This window comes from Phoxinus phoxinus, assembly GCF_949152265.1.
Source record: "Phoxinus phoxinus genome assembly, chromosome: 25".
Lineage (NCBI taxonomy): Eukaryota > Metazoa > Chordata > Actinopteri > Cypriniformes > Leuciscidae > Phoxinus > Phoxinus phoxinus.
In genome coordinates this window covers 23,834,870-23,852,870 of record NC_136900.1, presented here as the reverse complement: position 1 = coordinate 23,852,870, position 18,001 = coordinate 23,834,870, and the positions used below count along the sequence as shown (strand labels likewise).

Genomic DNA, 18,001 nt, shown 5'->3' with positions numbered 1-18,001 from the left:
CACAATGTTAAACATTTCTTGAGTAAGAGTAGAAAAGTATCCGATGAAGTTACTTCGGATCTGATTCAGAACAAGAAAGACGATGAAGAAGTCAATTAAATATTACAATAGAATTAAAATAATTATTTTATTCCCAGTTAAAAGAGACTGTGCGCTGCCCAGTGTAACTGAGTAAAGGAAAAACATGTTTGTCATTAGAAATGCTCTTGAGTAAGAGTGAAGGTACACCCACCTTTAAGTATACAAGTATAAGTAAATGTCACGGGAGTGAATATAGCGTTACGCACCTCGGGTGGACCTGGATTAACATGTTCTAAAAGTTCATCTGAGCTGAGAATATTACACTATTATTAGTAGATTTATGAAAGTGTTTTGAAATTAGCCATATTTTCCCTATTTTTTTCTTCTTTTAATCATTTAAAACTCGTAAAAATGCATCTTAAAGAGTTTTATTTTATGAAATCTATTTTTTTTAATCTAATTTTTTTTTTTTTTTTGCTCGCATCGTAGCCTGTTCTGTTTTGTTTTTTGTTTTGTTTTGTTTTGTTTTACACTGTTTTATTTTTGTTTTTCACACATTGTAGCATGTTTTGTTTTGTTTTGTTTTCTTTTGTTTTGCACATGTCTGTAGCCTGTTGTTTTGTTTTGTTTTGTTTTTTGTTTTGTTTTGTTTTGTTTTGCACACGTTTGTAGCCTTTTTTTTTCACATTGTAGCCTGGGATGTTTTGTTTTGTTTTCTTTTGTTTTCTTTTGTTTTGCACATGTTTGTAGCCTGTTGTTTTGTTTTGTTTTACACTGTTTTATTTTTGTTTTTCTCACATTGTAGCATGTTTTGTTTTCTTTTGTTTTGCACATGTTTGTAGCCTTTTTTTTCACATTGTAGCCCGGCATGTTTTGTTTTGTTTTGTTTTGTTCACATTGTAGCCCGGCATGTTTTGTTTTGTTTTGCACACGTTTGTAGCCTGGCTTGTTTTTGTTTTTGTTTTTGTTTTGTTTTGTTCACATTGTAGCCCGGCATGTTTTGTTTTTGTTTTGTTTTGTTCACATTGTAGCCCGGCATGTTTTGTTTTGTTTTGCACACGTTTGTAGCCTGGCTTGTTTTTGTTTTTGTTTTTGTTTTGTTTTGTTCACATTGTAGCCCGGCATGTTTTGTTTTCGTCCACAATACTTTAGTTTCTTATGCACCAAAACTTGTATACTGTCATCTTGCGTCACACAGTAAAAAGTGGGGCAACCGGTGAATTAAGAGAAATCTTTACATTCATTAAGACCGTTTGGAAGAAGCTCGTTCATGTCAGTCCGTGGCCAGACGAGAGCGTAACGACAGCGGGCGTCTGTCATCTCCTCCCACAGGGTCTTATAGAGTAGCAGCGCTGGAAGAAAGAGAAGAAACGGAGATAATTGAAAACTGAAAGTCAAGTATTTAACACATCCAAGTTAGAGCACACACATTAGGAAGTGAGAGAAGTGAACACACACACACACTGGAAACCGTGACACACCATTCGCTGTGGCGTCCGGGGAGTGATTGGGGGTTAGATGCCTTTCTCCTGCCAGTATTGAGAATCGAACCCGCGACCTTCGGGTTTCCAGTCCGACTCTCTAACCATTAGGCCACAACTGTCATCTGAACACTCCTTTGTCTTGTCTTGACAGTCACAGGGACCTGAAGCCGGAGAACCTGTTGCTGGACGAGAAGAACAACATCAGGATAGCAGACTTCGGGATGGCGTCTCTGCAGGTGGGGGACAGTCTTCTGGAAACCAGCTGTGGGTGAGTGACATGAGCATTATTATTACACTCGTATATGACGAGGACAAGCACAGGACGTCAGTTATTCTCCTCTCGCCTAAGCTTTAGTCACACTGAATATATGTGGAAAGAAGAGCATGTCCTTCATAGTTGTTAAAAATGATTCTTATTTTATTACATTTTTGCCAAGGCACTTTAGTTTAACTTGTTGATTAAAATAACTCTAAACTAAAACTGAAGAAAAAAAAAAAAAACTATATTGACATATAAATATATATATAAACTAATAAAAAGATAAAACACACATTTTTTTTAAACTAAATTTAAAATATTAATTTAAAAATTATAAATATAAAACTATAATAGTATCTCAGTGATACTAAAATATAACTAATAGTAACTAAAATATAACTAAAGTAAAAAATATAACTTATTTGAAATATATAATATTTAATTATTATATGTATATTATATTTTATATATATATATATATATATATATATATATATATATATATATAAAATATAATAAGTTATAAGTTACAAGTATAACCTTGTTAATACTTATAATTTCACTTTTGAACCATTGAATGCAATTGCTAAATACATGAATAATTAATCCATTTGCCAAGATGTCAGTGTAGCAATGTGGAATCAGCCAATGAACTGTCAGCTGGGTTATGACACGCCCCCTCTGACATCATGTGATTATCTGTGATGAAAACCCAGTGCTTTCTTCTCTTCCGTTGTTTGGTCGAGGCCTGGTGTGAAGAGATAGCAGCCCGACTCATTTACGGCCCTTTATTTCTTTCTTAACGTAATCATTTCTCCTTTCAAAAAGCGACTTTGCCCCCCCACATATGCCGTAAAACCTTTAGCCTTTTGTCAGTTGATTAATTTAGCCGTGCTTGCCCGACCTTTAGGATTACACTGAGACATAGATGAATAAAACCAGCTCGGTCGTTCCCGAACACGAGTCACGTGATCACAGCTCTGCAGAGGTCACACGGGACCGTCCCGAACACCTCCGGTCAGGATCTACAGGACCGGGAGTCACAGAAGCCTCCCAGCGCCCTGACTCAACATCGGCTCTCAGAACCAATCTGGCCGGGTCCCATCATCCCAAACCATCTCCAAAAGCAGCGTTGTGTGATTCTGGCCCGGACGTCCTTGACGTGTCCGGTGACCCCGAAACTATTATAAACCCCACCCTGGAGCGCTTTATTTTCTGATAGTATCAGTACAGTATCCACACGTATTACATCGTTTCTTAGTAAATAAATACATACTGTATAGAATATTAATGAATCTAAGTCAAAAATATCTATTTATTTTTTATATGTAGATTTGAGAAAGTCATGAAAAGTTTAACTTTTTATGCAAAAGTAGAGCAACTTCATTGTTATTAGATTTTGTTTTGTTTATTAGTCATGTGACCCCCTCCTCTCAGATACTGTAATGATGGAAATATGAAGGAAATATAGACGTTATATGAATACTTTATATGACATGTGTCTGACCACGTACTGGGACTCTATTAAGAAAATTAAACGGTTTAAATCATTAATTATTTTAAAAACATGTATTTATTTATTTACTGTTTGTGTTTATTTATTTGTTAATTTAAAATGATTAATTCATTAATTAAAAAGAACTGTATCTCTTCAGTAATTCCTTCTTTATTTTTTTTTATTAATTAATTAATTATTACAAATATTTGTTCATTCAATTTCTCCATATATCAATTAATAAAAAAAAGTGTTTAATCCATTTTTTAAAACATTTCTCCATTCATTAATTCATTTATTTAAAAAAACAGCATTCATTAGTTTATTAATTATTAAAAAATACAATCATTCACTCATTCATTCATCATTTTTTAAACATTTAAAATATTTGTTTATTCACTTCATTCATTAATTTAAAAACATAATTCTTTCATTTATTAATTATTTTAAAAACATTAATTTGTTAATTTATTCATCGTTTAAAAAGATTTATTTATTCAATTTATCCATTTTTCAATTCATTTAAAATATTTTATCTATTTAATCATTCATTCTTTTACAACATTTATCCATTAATTAATTAATTTTAATTCATCCTTTTTCATCATTAAAATATTTGATTCATATATTCATTAATTATTTTTAAAATCTATTAAATCATCAATTATTTTAAACCATTTCTCCATATAATTAATTGATTTAAAAACATAATTTATTTTCATTATTTTAAATCCTCATTCTTTCATTCGTTTAAAAATATTGTGGTCAATTTATTTCTTATCCATTCTTTTGTTAATTAATTAAAAAACATTGAATCTAATTATGTAATCCTTCTTTCAAAAACATTTGTTTATTCATTCTTTTAAAAACTTTATTATAATTGATACATTTATTTATTAATTAATATAATAATTATTCTATACAGATGTTTCCCGTATTGATGTAACTTGATTCGGCTCGCACCAATGAATGCCTTTTTATCCAGTCAGAGAATCTGACATTACTGACTCCGAGCTTCATGCTTGTGTTTGCGGGTTTATTTTTGTGTCCCTGTTGCCATACACGATTCTGGCTTAATGATCATTGTACATTACAGCAGAAAGACACATTTGAGCCCATATGTCTGATGGTTTGCACACCCACATCAGTTCAGAGCACCTAATGTCTGCTGTCATTGGCTGAGGAGTTTTGCAGGAACGAGAGGGGAAATGAGCTCTGGCAAACAGCTTGGAGAGGATAAATGATCCGGCACACGTACGGCAGGGTTCCTCCATAAACTCATCCGTTAATGGCTCTATTTTTAGCTCTAATTTGCCTTCCTCATCAACATAAACAATGAAAGCATTTTACGGCCTTAAAACATCCGATTGGTTTGATCTCTCAGATCCGCACCTGCTTCAGATGAACATGCAGCGGTTATGCCATCAGAATCATAATCATCAAGCAGGACGCTCGGCTAATGTGTTGAGGGCAGTGAGTTTGCAGTGTGTGTTTTGATGTGTGCTGATGTTTTATGAAAACATAATGGCAGCTTGTTGTTAGGACTGTACTGTAAAGAAAATAATCGGAAAAATTAAGCCAAAATATCAATCGGTCGTTGGCGATTACGTGAGGTGGAGACGCGGTATCAAGGCCCCGCCCACACTCCCGATCCCGCAGACTCATTCGCAATCACAGCTGTCAATCATGCCGTTACACTCTAAAATACACTGGGTTAAAAACCACCCAATTCACCTTTGGCTAAGCCCCGCCCCCCCTTAGTTACTGTTGCTATGTCCGTCAACTTCATCTGGGCTCTGGTTTGGTATCAACATGGCTTATGCTGTGACGGCTCTTCCTGATGAACTTTTATCAAACTTTTATAAAGCAGCAAATAAAGTGTCCGATAGAAGTAGGCAAAAGGGGCTCAGTGTGCGTTCGAAGGCTATATTCAAGACATAAACGCAAGCAACAACAAGGCATCCAAATAGAGGCAAAAGCATAACGGTCACAGTCAAAAAATGAAACACCGCATATCCTGATGGAGACGGAGACTGGGACTCACAATATCAGGAGCAACACTGTTCATGCAAAGCTGGGTCTCTATTCACTTCTATAATCGTTATTACAAAGCAAACGGACTACGCGAGTATAAAGTTGTGTTTATTAGCAGCGTGTGCTAGCGTATCAACAATTAGTGTAGAGAACCGAAATCATAACCTAAACCAGCATAAAACTGTCTAACTAGTGTAACTTCACAGTACGGTTAAAAGCTAAATGTATCTTAGAGACAAAAGTGTGTTGTTGATCTTGAGGGGTTTCGCTGACTGAGGACGACAGTTTAATCCAAAGACGACACTTGTCAGGATTTGACTTCGGTTTTGGGAAGGGAAAAAACGGACACCGCCTCCAACCTCTCTGGGAAACGCGTATCTGTGTTACAAATGCCCCAGGCACAACGGTTAACCATATTTATGATAAAACTACGACGGTAATAGCCTGCCGAGACCAAACATATGAGACGCCTGTGTTAAAGTCAACGGAGCGCTGTGAAGAAGTGTCGGACCGCTGTGGAGCTCGTTCTTGGCTGCGCTGTGATTGGTCAATCTACATTCAAGGGCGTGGCTTAGCCAAAGGCGAATTTGGGTTGTTTTCAACCCAAGGGCTGGGTAAATTTAGGACAGAACACTTGATAATGGGTCGAAGCTTTTTTTATTATTACAGGTTGAGCCACTGTCGTCACGTGGACTATTTTAAACATTGTCTGAACTGACTTTCTGGGCCGGCAAGTTTCAATCCCTTAGAAGCCTGTAAGGAGTGAGACAGCTCTCAGATTTAATCAAAAATATCTTCATTTGTGTTCTGAAGATGAGCGAAAGTCTTACGGGGAACAACATGAGGGTGAGTGATTGACCCTTCGCAGGGAGTTTGATTGACATGTGATCTGACCAATCATACTTCGCCATCCGCCATTTTGTCCGACAAAGCAGTCAGGAGAGTTAGTAGATTAACATGGGAGGATTTGAGCTTGAGAAGCGGAGTGTACTGACGCCTTTCCTCGGTTAAAACAACATTCCTTCTGATGTTCATTCATGTTTATTTGATGCTATAAATGAACTAGAAGAAGAGATGATCGGTTCACGAGCGGCTTTAACTGAGGCGACACAGCGATCTGTCACGCACATTAAAGAGCCACAAAACGCTATTTATTGTTTACATTTCTTTTAAAAATGACCAAATTTGAAAGGTGAGAATTTGTTTAATATCTAAAGTAAGCTGGTCTGTGTCTGTCAGTGTGTCTGTCAGTGTCTTTCTGCTCCGCGTGTATTTTTCACTGCGTGAGAACATGGTGTGTGTGTGAGAGCGGCGTAGCTTGTCGGACATAGCAACCATAACTAAGGGGGGCGGGTCTTTGCGAACGGTCAATTACTGACAGAATTTTAATTTTTGGGTAAACTAACCCTTTAAGCAAGTTGGAAAACGTAATAAAACTCGAGCGTTTGAGCAACCGAACACACATCTCCAACACATATTGCTCTTGACGCGTCAGCGGTCGCTTTGGCCAGGGGGTGTTTATAGCAGAGGGGGCGGAGCTTAAGATTCTAGAGAGCATTTGATTGGACAGAAGATGTAATGAGAAGCTGAATGTCATAAAAATCCCTGATATATTTTAGCGGATGAGAGACTGTAAGTTATGAATGCTTATATCTTGTTGTTTTGGAACACACACCAGATTTATTCATAACCGAAAGGCTAACATATTCATACTAAAAGCTAAAAAACGTACATTTTGATTTCAGGGGGCCTTTAAACCCGAGCGAGAGCTTTAAAGTTGACGTGTGTAGTGTTTCTGTATGCAGCTGCAGTTCTTCAAGTCGAACACGTTTAGATGATAAGAAAAAGCTCTCACTAACTGGATGCACATTTGCATAGATGCGCGCTTGTAAAGGTTTGTGAGGGATCACGGGAGAAACTCTCCCAATAATACGATTAGCTCTGAACGTGCCTGTTTATCTCCCAAAAAGCAACCTCGGGAAGAGTCTCATGCGCAGATGCACAACACTGCCGTATAGAATAGGATTTGTCAGGAAAGATTAATGGAGACAGGATGTCAGCTGGTGTAACAGGAAGTGCTGTCAACATTTTGTGACCCTAATTACTCCGGGAAGATGTTCTCTTCTTCTTTAGTGTGTCTTTGTGTCCCTCCAACCACATCTCGATATTAATCATTCTAAGCAAACAGTGTCAGACGTCACGGATCAGCGCCACTAAAGCTCACGGTGCTTCTGCTTCTCACAGCTCCTGTAGCGATGTGCGAGTTATTCTGTGATGATTTTATATTCGACAGAAGTAATATAGTGACAGGAATTATTGTGGAGAGAGTAAGATCAGGAGATGTTTTTGAAAGAAGTGTCTTCTGTTCACCAAGGCTGCATTTATTTGATCAAAAATACAGTGAAAAAGTAACATTGTGAAATATTATTACAATTTAAAAAAAAAAAATTCTACTTTAATGTTCTTTAAAATGTAATTTATTCCCACGAAGGTTAAGCTGGATTTTCAGTCTTCGTTGTTGATGATCCTTCAGAAATCATTGTGTTTCTGTGTCTGAAAATCAGTTCAAAAAGATGAAATATTAATCGAAAGCTTTCACAGTTTTAGTTAAAATATATGTTGGCCATTTTTGTTCTGTCTATTTTCACAGTGGTGCACATTAATAAATGAATATAAGAGCTGCACGAATCTGCAGAGATTGAGAATATATATATATATTTTGATTTTTTTTAATGTAGATTCTCTGAATAGACAATTTATGTAATAAATAGTTTTTTAATCGTTTTAAAGGAATGATTCAATGACTCACTCAAAAAGACTTGTTTCATGAATCAGTGTTTACTTGAATGATTCAATGACTCACTCAAAAAGACTTGTTTCATGAATCAGTGTTTACTTGAATGATTCAATGACAAATACATTTTAAACAATCACTAATCACTTGTAATCAATACAATCGATATTACAATATATATATTTATAATATTTGTATATAATTTCATATAATTGTAAGTATTCTCTGTTCATTTAGTTTGAAAAACATTTAAAAATAAAATAATTGTTACTACAGGTGAAACTCGAAAAATGAGAATATGGTGCAAAAGTTCATTTATTTCAGTAATTCAACTTAAAAGGTGAAACTAATATATTATATAGACTCATTACATGCAAAGTGAGATATATTCAAGCCGTTATTTGTTATAATTGTGATGATTACAGCTTATGAAAACCTTTTCACAATATTCTAATTTAAAATTTGGGGTTTTCATATATAAGCTTTAACCATAATCATCAAAATTATAACAAATAAATGCTTGAAATATCTCACTTTGCATGTAATGAGTCTATATAATATATTAGTTTCACTCAATTACTGAAATTCACTTTTGCACGATATTCTAATTATTTTGAATTTTCACCTGTATTTATAAGATATAAAATAATAAAAATGAAGATTATTGTACAGTTATTACTGCCAGTGACTCTAGTTGATGTGTTTTCACAGATCTCCTCATTATGCGTGTCCTGAAGTGATCCGGGTGAGTTGTACTTTTACTGTGTGGAAGAAAGAAGAGAATTATGAATGTAAGCGCGGATCTCTAATGCGAGTTATTGCTGTTCTAGGGAGAGAAGTATGACGGCCGGAAAGCAGACGTCTGGAGCTGTGGGGTCATTCTCTTCGCTCTGTTGGTGGTGAGTCACTCCACACAAATATAACATGACAATTACTCACATTCATGTTGTTCTAAACCCATATATTCATTAATTTCTTCCGAGAAACACAACATATGTTTGCAATCAGTGTATGGAGCGAAGATTAGAGACTCATTTTTGCGTGATATTTTCAGTCTAATTATGTAGAAAGTCACAAACAACATTCAAACACATTTTATTATGCTGGCTGATTTGAAAAGAGTGATGGATATTGAAGATAAAGTCATGTTTTCAGAATGTCATCATCAAGCAATGGGATTTTGTGGAAAGGAACATGCTCTCAAAGACCCACCCCCCTTAGTTACTGTTGCTATATCCGACAAGCTACGCCGCTCTCACACACACACACACCATGTTCTCACGCAGTGAAAAACACATCGCGGAGCAGAGAGACACTGACAGACACAGACCAGCTTACTTTTGATATTAAACATTTTAAACAGTCTCACCTTTCAAATTTGGTCATTTTTTAAAAAGAAATGTGAACAATAAATAGCGTTTTGTGGCTCTTTAATGTGTGTGTCAGATCGCTGTGTCGCCTCAGTTAAAGCCGCTCGTGAACCGATCATCTCTTCTTCTAGTTCATTTATAGCATCAAATAAACATGAATGAACATCAGAAGGAATGTTGTTTTAACCGCGGAAAGACGTCAGTACACTCCGCTTCTCAAGTTCAAATCCTCCCATGTTAATCTACTAACTCTCCTGACTGCTTTGTCCGACAAAATGGCGGATGGCGAAGTATGATTGGTCAGATCACCTGTCAATCAAACTCCCTGCGGAGGGATTTCCCGAAGACTGATATTTCGAGCGAGTGTTGGACTGCATTATTAGCAGATTTGATTTGAACGGTTGTCCCAGGAGGTCCGGCTCAGTTGAAATGCTCTTGTTGAGTGTGGAGAGTAGAAGCGGAGACGCTCTCGTCTGAGAGACGCTGAGACACGGCAGTATAAACACAGCTGGACTGATGTTGACGAGCGAGTTCTTTCCTCAGAGATCGGTCAGTGTAACTGCAGAACAGACTCGAGCTGCACATTACATTCAAACAACCACTCTTCCTTTCACCTTCACCTCATCTTTCTCTTCTGTCCTCTTTTCTCTTTTTTAACTCGTCTCATCTCGTTTTGTCTCATCTTGCACAGTTTTTCTCCCCTCTTTCATTTTGTCTCATTTCATTTTGTCTTGTCAATTCTTCTGTTTTTCTCTGGTCTTGTCTCATCCAGTCTCAGCTCATTTCACCTCGTCTTGTTTTTGTTCTCTTCTTTCATTAGTGTGTCCTAACTCGTTTCATTCTGTCTCGTCTCAAGTTGTTTCGTCTCTTGTCTTCAGTTTTCGCCTCGTCTCGTCTCACGCCGTCTCATGTCACCTTGACTCTTGGCTCTTTTATTTTTATTTTGTCTCATCTTGTGTGAATTCATTTCGTTTGTCTTATTTTGCTTGGTCTCGTGCCATATTGTTTTGTCTCTTCTCTTCTGTCTCATCTCATGTCACTTTGTCTTGTCTTATTTTTGTCTCTTTTTGTATTTTGTCTCATTTTTTCGTTTGGTCTTGTCAAGTTCTTCTGTTTTTCTCTGGTCTCATTTAGTCTTCACCTTGTTTTTGTTCTCTTCTTTCTTTTTGTCTAGTTCGTCGTTTCTCGTTTCATTTTGTCTCATCTCAAGTTGTTTTGTCTCTTCTCTTCAGTTTATCGTCTCGTCTCATTTTATCTCGTCTTTTGACTCTTTTTGTCTCATCTTTTTGATTTTGTCTCATCTTGTTGCATTTCATTTTGTCTCGTTTTGTTTGGTCTCGTGCCATATGGTTTTGTCTCTTCTCTTCTGTTCTCATCTCATGTCACCTTGTCTCGTATCATTTTTGTCTCTTCTTTTATTTTATCTCACGTGTTGCGTTTAATTTGGTCTTGTCTCTTCTCTTCTGTTTTCTTCTCTCAGCATCACTGCTCTCGTCTCATTGCCTAATTTCGTGTCGCCTTGTCTTGTTGTTGTCAATTCTCCTCTTATATTTTGTCATCATATTGAGATTTTTATCTTTTGTCTCATCTTGTTTTGTTTTATTTATTCTAATGGCATCTCATTTTGTCGTATCTCATGTTGTCGTCTTTTCTTCGTTCACTTTAACTCATCTAACCGTCTCGTCTCACTATGTCTCACCTCCTCATCAATCTTTCATTTTGTCTCAACTCATTTTACATTTATTTAGCATCTTGTCAGTCTTCACAACTCGTTGCATCTTGTTTTGTCTCGTCTCACATGTCTTTTCTTTTCTTTTATACTTTGTTCTTCTGAAGTTCACTCATTCGTCCCTTTATGAAATATATATTGACCTGATGTAGAAAGGCAGACGTACCAAAACCAAAAATAAAATTGACTGCTAGCAGAAAAACTGTGCCTCTGTAGACTTACTCTTTGCTGAATACACAAAATCCTCTCAGATCTGAAGTGGTTGGAGAGCGTTTATGCTCTCATCCTGTCTCTTTAGTTTGTTGTTATTCCTCTGTTTTGTTTTTTCATCAGAAATGAAACCTCTTCATCCTCATCTATAGCATGTCAGCAGTACACGCATGAAAAAGTTGCAAAGCAAGATTTCATAAATGAAAACGTATCATTTATGGGTCAATCCTCTAAGCACTTTTCTTCGAATTTGTTCTGTTTTCCATCAGTCCTCATTTACATTGTCTTTCTTTTGTTGTCTGTGTCTGTCTTTCAGGGCGCTCTGCCGTTTGACGATGATAATTTACGAAACTTGTTAGAAAAAGTGAAGCTGGGGGTGTTTCACATGCCCCATTTTATTCCACCGGACTGCCAGAACCTTCTCCGAGGAATGATCGAGGTCGAAGCCGGGAAACGGTTACCGGTAAGTTCTGCCAAACTACTGCGCTTCAACTCATGGGATCATGTCAGATGCTTTAATGGTTTTACTTGCATATATATAAACTCAAATAACCTAAACCAGCATAAAACGGTCTAACTAGTGTAACTTCACAGTAAGGTTAAAAGCTAAATGTGTCTTAGAGACAAAAGTGTGTTGTTGATCTTGAGGGGTTTCGCTGACTGAGGACGTCCACACAGTTTAATCCACAGACGACACTTGTCAGGATTTGACTTCGGTTTTGGGAAGGGAAAAAACGGACACCCCCCTCCAACCTCTCTGGGAAACGCGTATCTGTGTTACAAATGCCCCCGGCACAACGCTTAACCATATTTCTGATAAAACTACGACGGTAATAGCCTGCCGAGACCAAAAATATGAGACGCCGGTGTTAAAGTCAATGGAGCGCTGTGAAGAAGTGTCGGACCGCTGTGGAGCTAGTTCTTGGCTGCGCTGTGATTGGTCAATCTACATTCTAGGGCGTGGCTTAGCCAAAGGCGAATTGGAGCAAAAGTCGTAGTTTATTACAGCCTTATGTTGGACAACATGGTGCAGATAATATTCCTTTGGTTGCAAATGTCCGCTGTGTTTTTCATGTTTAATAGATACGCTCAGCTAGCAGTCAGAGAAAGATGGGATTTTAGGACCGAACAGACGATTATGGGCATACTTGACGTTTCCTGACTCTCTCGTCTTCGATTCGGTGGGGAATCTTAACCCCGTGACTCGTCTATAAAGAGAAAGTGTGGTTTAAAGTTTGATGAGCAGATAGTAAAGCTAGTCGGACGGTTCAAAGGAAAGCGTTTATCAGCGGTGAGGTTGTGTGTTTGGAGATCACCTCGGCATGTCCACACACACATCTGCTATCACCGTGACCTTTCTCTCTTCACAGAGGAAGCATATTCCTCATATTCCAACCTAGAAAAAGCTGCTTTTGACTGGAATAAATGAATAAAAAGTCAGAGTCCCTCTGGAGCTGCTATCTGTCAGTTTGTCGGATGCTTGTGTTAAACACTTTGACAGGAGAAAGAAGGGACAGAATATTTGCTGAGATGTTATAGAACGCCATTGAATCCAAATCATGAGCATGTCTTGGGGCAAACGGTCTTTTTTCTTGGTGCAAAGGATCATGGGAATTCTTCGTTTGTCTGTCCTTATGTTGGGTGAATCTCTTGGAACCTGTAAGGAACATATCGGGCGTGTTTTTTTGCCCCATGATTAAAATAAATAAATAATTAATTAACGATAAAACATATATTTAGCTTAAATAACACACACAAATGTTTTATGGCTCATATTGTTTTATGAATTTTTTTGGGATTGATTGCGAAAATATGTGATAATTCATTTAAAAACTCATATTTATGATATAAATACAAATGTTTAATCATCATGAAAATGATCGTATAATGCAAATTCATTTTCATTTATGAAAAATCGAATTCTTTTCTTTTTCTTTTGGTTTTGGCCTGAAACCTTGAGGACGTTTAGTCTTCACAGTTCATAAGAGTCAGTTCTCTCCGTCACGATTACATCACACTTCTGTACAGACACAGTCAAAGCATTCACACACTCAGCAGGAACTGCGTTTCAAGACCAAGCTGAACTCAAACTGGAAGTGGAACTGAAATTTCTCTAATAACATGCCTTATATTTTCTCCTAGACTACAAATGGAGGTCTCCTGCTTCTCAGAACTCAGATCTTAACAATTGTATGTTAAAAATTGCCTCATTTGTTTCTTTCTTCTTGAGAATTTTAAGAGTAATGTCTGAGAAAAAGAAAGAAAAACACATGACATAATGGCCTAGTGATCTCGCTGTCCTCTTGCAGAACATTGCCTTATGATCACATCCCACGTCTCGTTTCCTTGTTCTCGTTGCGTTTTACGAGCGGGGCATTTTAATGAGTCCGGGTGGCTCTCAAGGACACTGATGGAGTTTGATAGTGCACTGAATTGTGAAACACCTTCACATGTTTCTCAGAAAGCCATTTAACAATACATGTTCACAACAAACAATCGAATGATTCACTTTCCCAATGTGAATCCCACAATTCACAACACATTCCTGAAAATACCAGACAGTGTCTGCTCTATAAAACTCTAAAATCAATAGGCTATCACATTTGCAGTCATGCTGATATTCGGAAAAACAGCACTCTGTGTCATGTTATGAAATATTAAAAACAAGAACTCATAGAAATCTTGATTTTTTGGGGGCAAAAATATGAGTTCTTGAGCAAGCAGATGAAGGCTTTTTTGATGCAAGGCCTGTTTCAAGTGAAACGGGTAAAAATAGGAAAGACCGCTACTGGTGATGGGGAAATATGGATATCAACAAAGATAAATATCCTCCAAGGCAGTGAAAATTTATTATTGTTGACCCCTATTTAATAAATAGCAAATGTATTTTTGTAAAATTGTAGAAACTCAGCAAATCTACACGTATGATAATTCTGGTATCGATGAAATCTCTTTTCTGTCCAGTTATATTTTTGTCTTCTGCATATTTTTCTAAATATTTATGATGACAAAATTGCATATTTGCACATGCATGTTTTCACACAAATCTGTTTGCATAAAAACTCTACCGAGTGAGTCCCGATATTAAACAAACTTGGCCATTAATGTTTTTAAATCGTATCTGTGCAGTTTCTTAGTTAATTATATTCCTTTAATGAAAATCTTTTTCGTTGGAAAGCAAATGCATGTGTCTTGAGTGTGTAACATTAGCATATGTAAAATACACATCATAGAAACAAATGATTGAGAAATGTTACGACCCCCTCAAGCATAGATATGCAAATAATAATTGGATATCACGGCAGCTCTCATCTCTACACACAGTAATTTGTCATCACATGGTGATGCATCTTTTTTCATATTAAAAGTGAGCGGTGATCTGTGTGTGTAGATTACCTGCACCTGGACTCACTCCAGTATCAATCTTGTGCAGACTTTGGTGCTCTCGATGTGGATTTGCGGTCTCATGGCCTTCGCTTGCACGTCCGTGAAGGTCGCGAGACTGTCGGGTCCCATTCGTCATGTTCTCCCTCAGTGGCCCGTTTGCCAAAGCCGGCGACGCTGGACTTCACAGCGGACTGATTCCCAACACTTTAAAAGCTGGTGCTTTATGCAGCATATATTGGCCAAGAATCGCCCACTTATTGTGAAAGAGACTCTTTGGATGATATGTAAAGTAGGCAATTTATGCATATCTATAGTCAAGTCAAGTCACCTTCATTTATATAGCGCTTTTAACAATATAGATTGACTCAAAACAGCTTTACAGTGATAATAGGACATTAAAGTAACAGCGATTGTTTTGGCTTTACAGCAGCCAAAGTTACTTTTGATTGATTCACTTCCGTCGCAACGATCATTAGTTATTAATTTAGGGGCCGCTTACATGACACCGATCTAACAGAAAACCCCTAATGCGATCCGGCCGCTCATTCGCACAAAACAGTGCCTGGTGTCTCGACAACGCAAACCATGAAATAGGTTCCAAGGTACAAGCCTTGAAAAATGTATAATACAGAATATTTTATCGCTTCCGCGTAGCCACGTGAACCGGAATTATCCCGACAACGTTTTATCTGTACAGAGGTATAGTTGACACTTCAGCACTGCGTTGTCGCCGTGTCCAGGCTCAGGTCCTTCATCAGATCCGGATACGGCCTGGATCCGGCGGACTGCGGTAAACCTCGGGATAGACAGAGAGACTAATATTAGCGTAGACGCCATCCTTCTTATGATGTACCAAGTACATCAGGATTTATGGCAAGTGTTCCCGGTTTTGTCTGATCTAATCTATGCAGCCTAACATTGAGTTATAGAAGTCTATAATGTGTTATGTGTGTGCTAGGTCAAAGAGATGTGTTTTTAGTCTAGATTTGAACTGACAGAGTGTGTCTGCTTCCCGGACAATGTTAGGAAGACTGTTCCAAAGTTTTGGTGCTAAATAGGAAAAGGATCTACCGCCAGCAGTCGATTTTGATATTCTAGGTATTATCCACTAGCCTGGCTCCGCCCTCCTACGTATTTCCGCTCAGTTTTAATTTTCCTTCAGAACTACGTCTGGGTTTGCGGTATATTCACGGGTTTTCTCCGGTCAATTTTTAACCGGTCCAATCAGTGGACAGAGGGAGTGGCTGAGAACGATGACGTTGAGGTTGTGCGCTAGTTTGAGTTGAAGTTTCGTCACGAGTCACGACCAAATGTCAGCGATTGGTTACGGCATATCCAGAGTGGCTCTTGGCAGATCCAATAGTTTTAAACTTCAACAGAGTATCTGCCTACAAGGAAGTTAACGCTTGTAAATGTAGAGAGGCAAATTAAATGTAGGAGAGTCTGGTAGAACCAGGCTAATTATCAACTGGCCAATAGACGAGAAGGACTATAATGCGTTAAGAGCTCGCTCAAGTACTGCGGAGCTAAACCATTTAGTGCTTTGTAAGTAATCAACAATATTAAAAATTTATACGATGTTTAATAGGAAGCCAATGCAGTGTTACAGAACGGGGCTAATGTGGTCATACTTCCTGGTTCTGGTAAGAACTCGAGCTGCTGCGTTTTGAACTAGCTGTAGTTTGTTTGTTAAGCGTGCAGGGCAACCACCCAGTAGAGCATTACAATAATCTAGCCTTGAGGTCATGAACGCATTAACTAATTGTTCTGCATTATTCATTGAGAGCATATGACGTAATTTAGATATGTTTTTAAGATGGAAGAAAGCGGTTTTACAGATACTAGACACATGACTTTCAAATGAAAGATTGGTATCAAAGAGCACACCCAGGTTCCTAACCGACGACGAAGACTTAACAGAGCAGCCATCAAGTGTTAGACAGTACTCTAGATTATTACACTCTAAAAAATGCTGGGTTGTTTCAACCCAATTTTGGGTAAAATATGGACAAACCCAAACTTTGGGTTAAAAATGTAATGTAAAAATTTTACCCAACGGCTGGGTTTTGTCCATATTTTACCCAAAATTGGGTTAAAACAACCCAGCATTTTTTTTGTGTACGTGTGGACGTTTTTTTGCCCAATAATTAGAATCTGTTTTTTTTCAGAATTAAGTAATAAAGTGCCTATATATAATATAAATTATGTATAAGTATATATACATACAGTATATACATGCACATTTTTCTTAAATATACTGTACATGCATTTGTACTGCATTTATATATACAAAATAATTATACACAGTACACACACATATATTATGTAAACACAAACTTTAATTTTGGATGCGATTTGCCCAGCACTATTTTAAATATTTAATCAGATTAAATTAATGTTATAATTTGGCAGCCCTAATACATTTTTGGTGTTGAATATCCCAGATTAAGGATTTTTTTTCTAATGGCATCATACATGGCAAATACTCTTTATTTGAATATTATTTTCTAATTTACTATGAATGTGATTGAGTGAATCATTCGGACTCATCATAGATGATGTATGTTGTCTGGTTGTTTCATGAATTGCTGCAGTTTTGTGATGTGCATCTAACCGTCTCGATGTGTGCTTGTCTTACAGCTAGAGCTGATCCAGAAGCACACGTGGTACATGTAAGTACATCAACTCCCATCATGTGTTTCTTCAGGGCTGGAAACAATACTTGTGACACACAGAAACAGAATGACTAGAAACGGGATGGGCATCAGGGACGGCACGATAGATGGGGATCAAATGTGAGCGAGTGTTATTCTGTGTGTGTGATAAATGGCGCAGACCCCACATGTCAGCAGCAAGGACAAATGCCCCGTGCCCCGGCAGGGATTTGCTGTCCGCTCCGTCGTCTGGCTTCCTCAGGAGAGAGAAGGAGAGAGAGGAGAGAGAGGGAGAGAGAGAGAGAGAGGAGAGAGAGGGAGAGAGAGGGAGAGAGAGGGAGAGAGAGGGAGAGAGAGAGAGAGAGAGAGAGAGAGGGAGAGAGAGAGAGAGAGAGAGAGAGAGAGAGAGAGAGAGAGAGAGAGAGAGAGAGAGAGAGAGAGAGAGAGAGAGAGAGAGAGAGAGAGAGAGAGAGAGAGAGAGAGAGAGAGAGAGGGAGGGAGAGAGAGAGAGAGAGAGAGAGAGAGAGAGAGAGAGAGGAGAGAGAGAGAGAGAGAGAGAGAGAG

General features: G+C 37.7%; 1 protein-coding gene across 9 annotated transcripts in view; it reads left to right on the top strand.

The window, feature by feature from the left end:
• The window catches only part of brsk2a (BR serine/threonine kinase 2a), a 221,701-nt gene that overhangs the window by 157,142 nt on the left and 46,558 nt on the right, over positions 1–18,001 (top strand). For all 9 annotated transcript variants that reach the window (XM_079604647.1, XM_079604644.1, XM_079604642.1 and 6 more), the window contains exons 5-9: positions 1,657–1,773; positions 8,799–8,832; positions 8,918–8,986; positions 11,713–11,859; positions 17,424–17,455. In XM_079604647.1, coding sequence (XP_079460773.1) covers positions 1,657–1,773; positions 8,799–8,832; positions 8,918–8,986; positions 11,713–11,859; positions 17,424–17,455 — 399 coding nt within the window. The remainder of the gene's footprint in view (positions 1–1,656; positions 1,774–8,798; positions 8,833–8,917; positions 8,987–11,712; positions 11,860–17,423; positions 17,456–18,001) is intronic.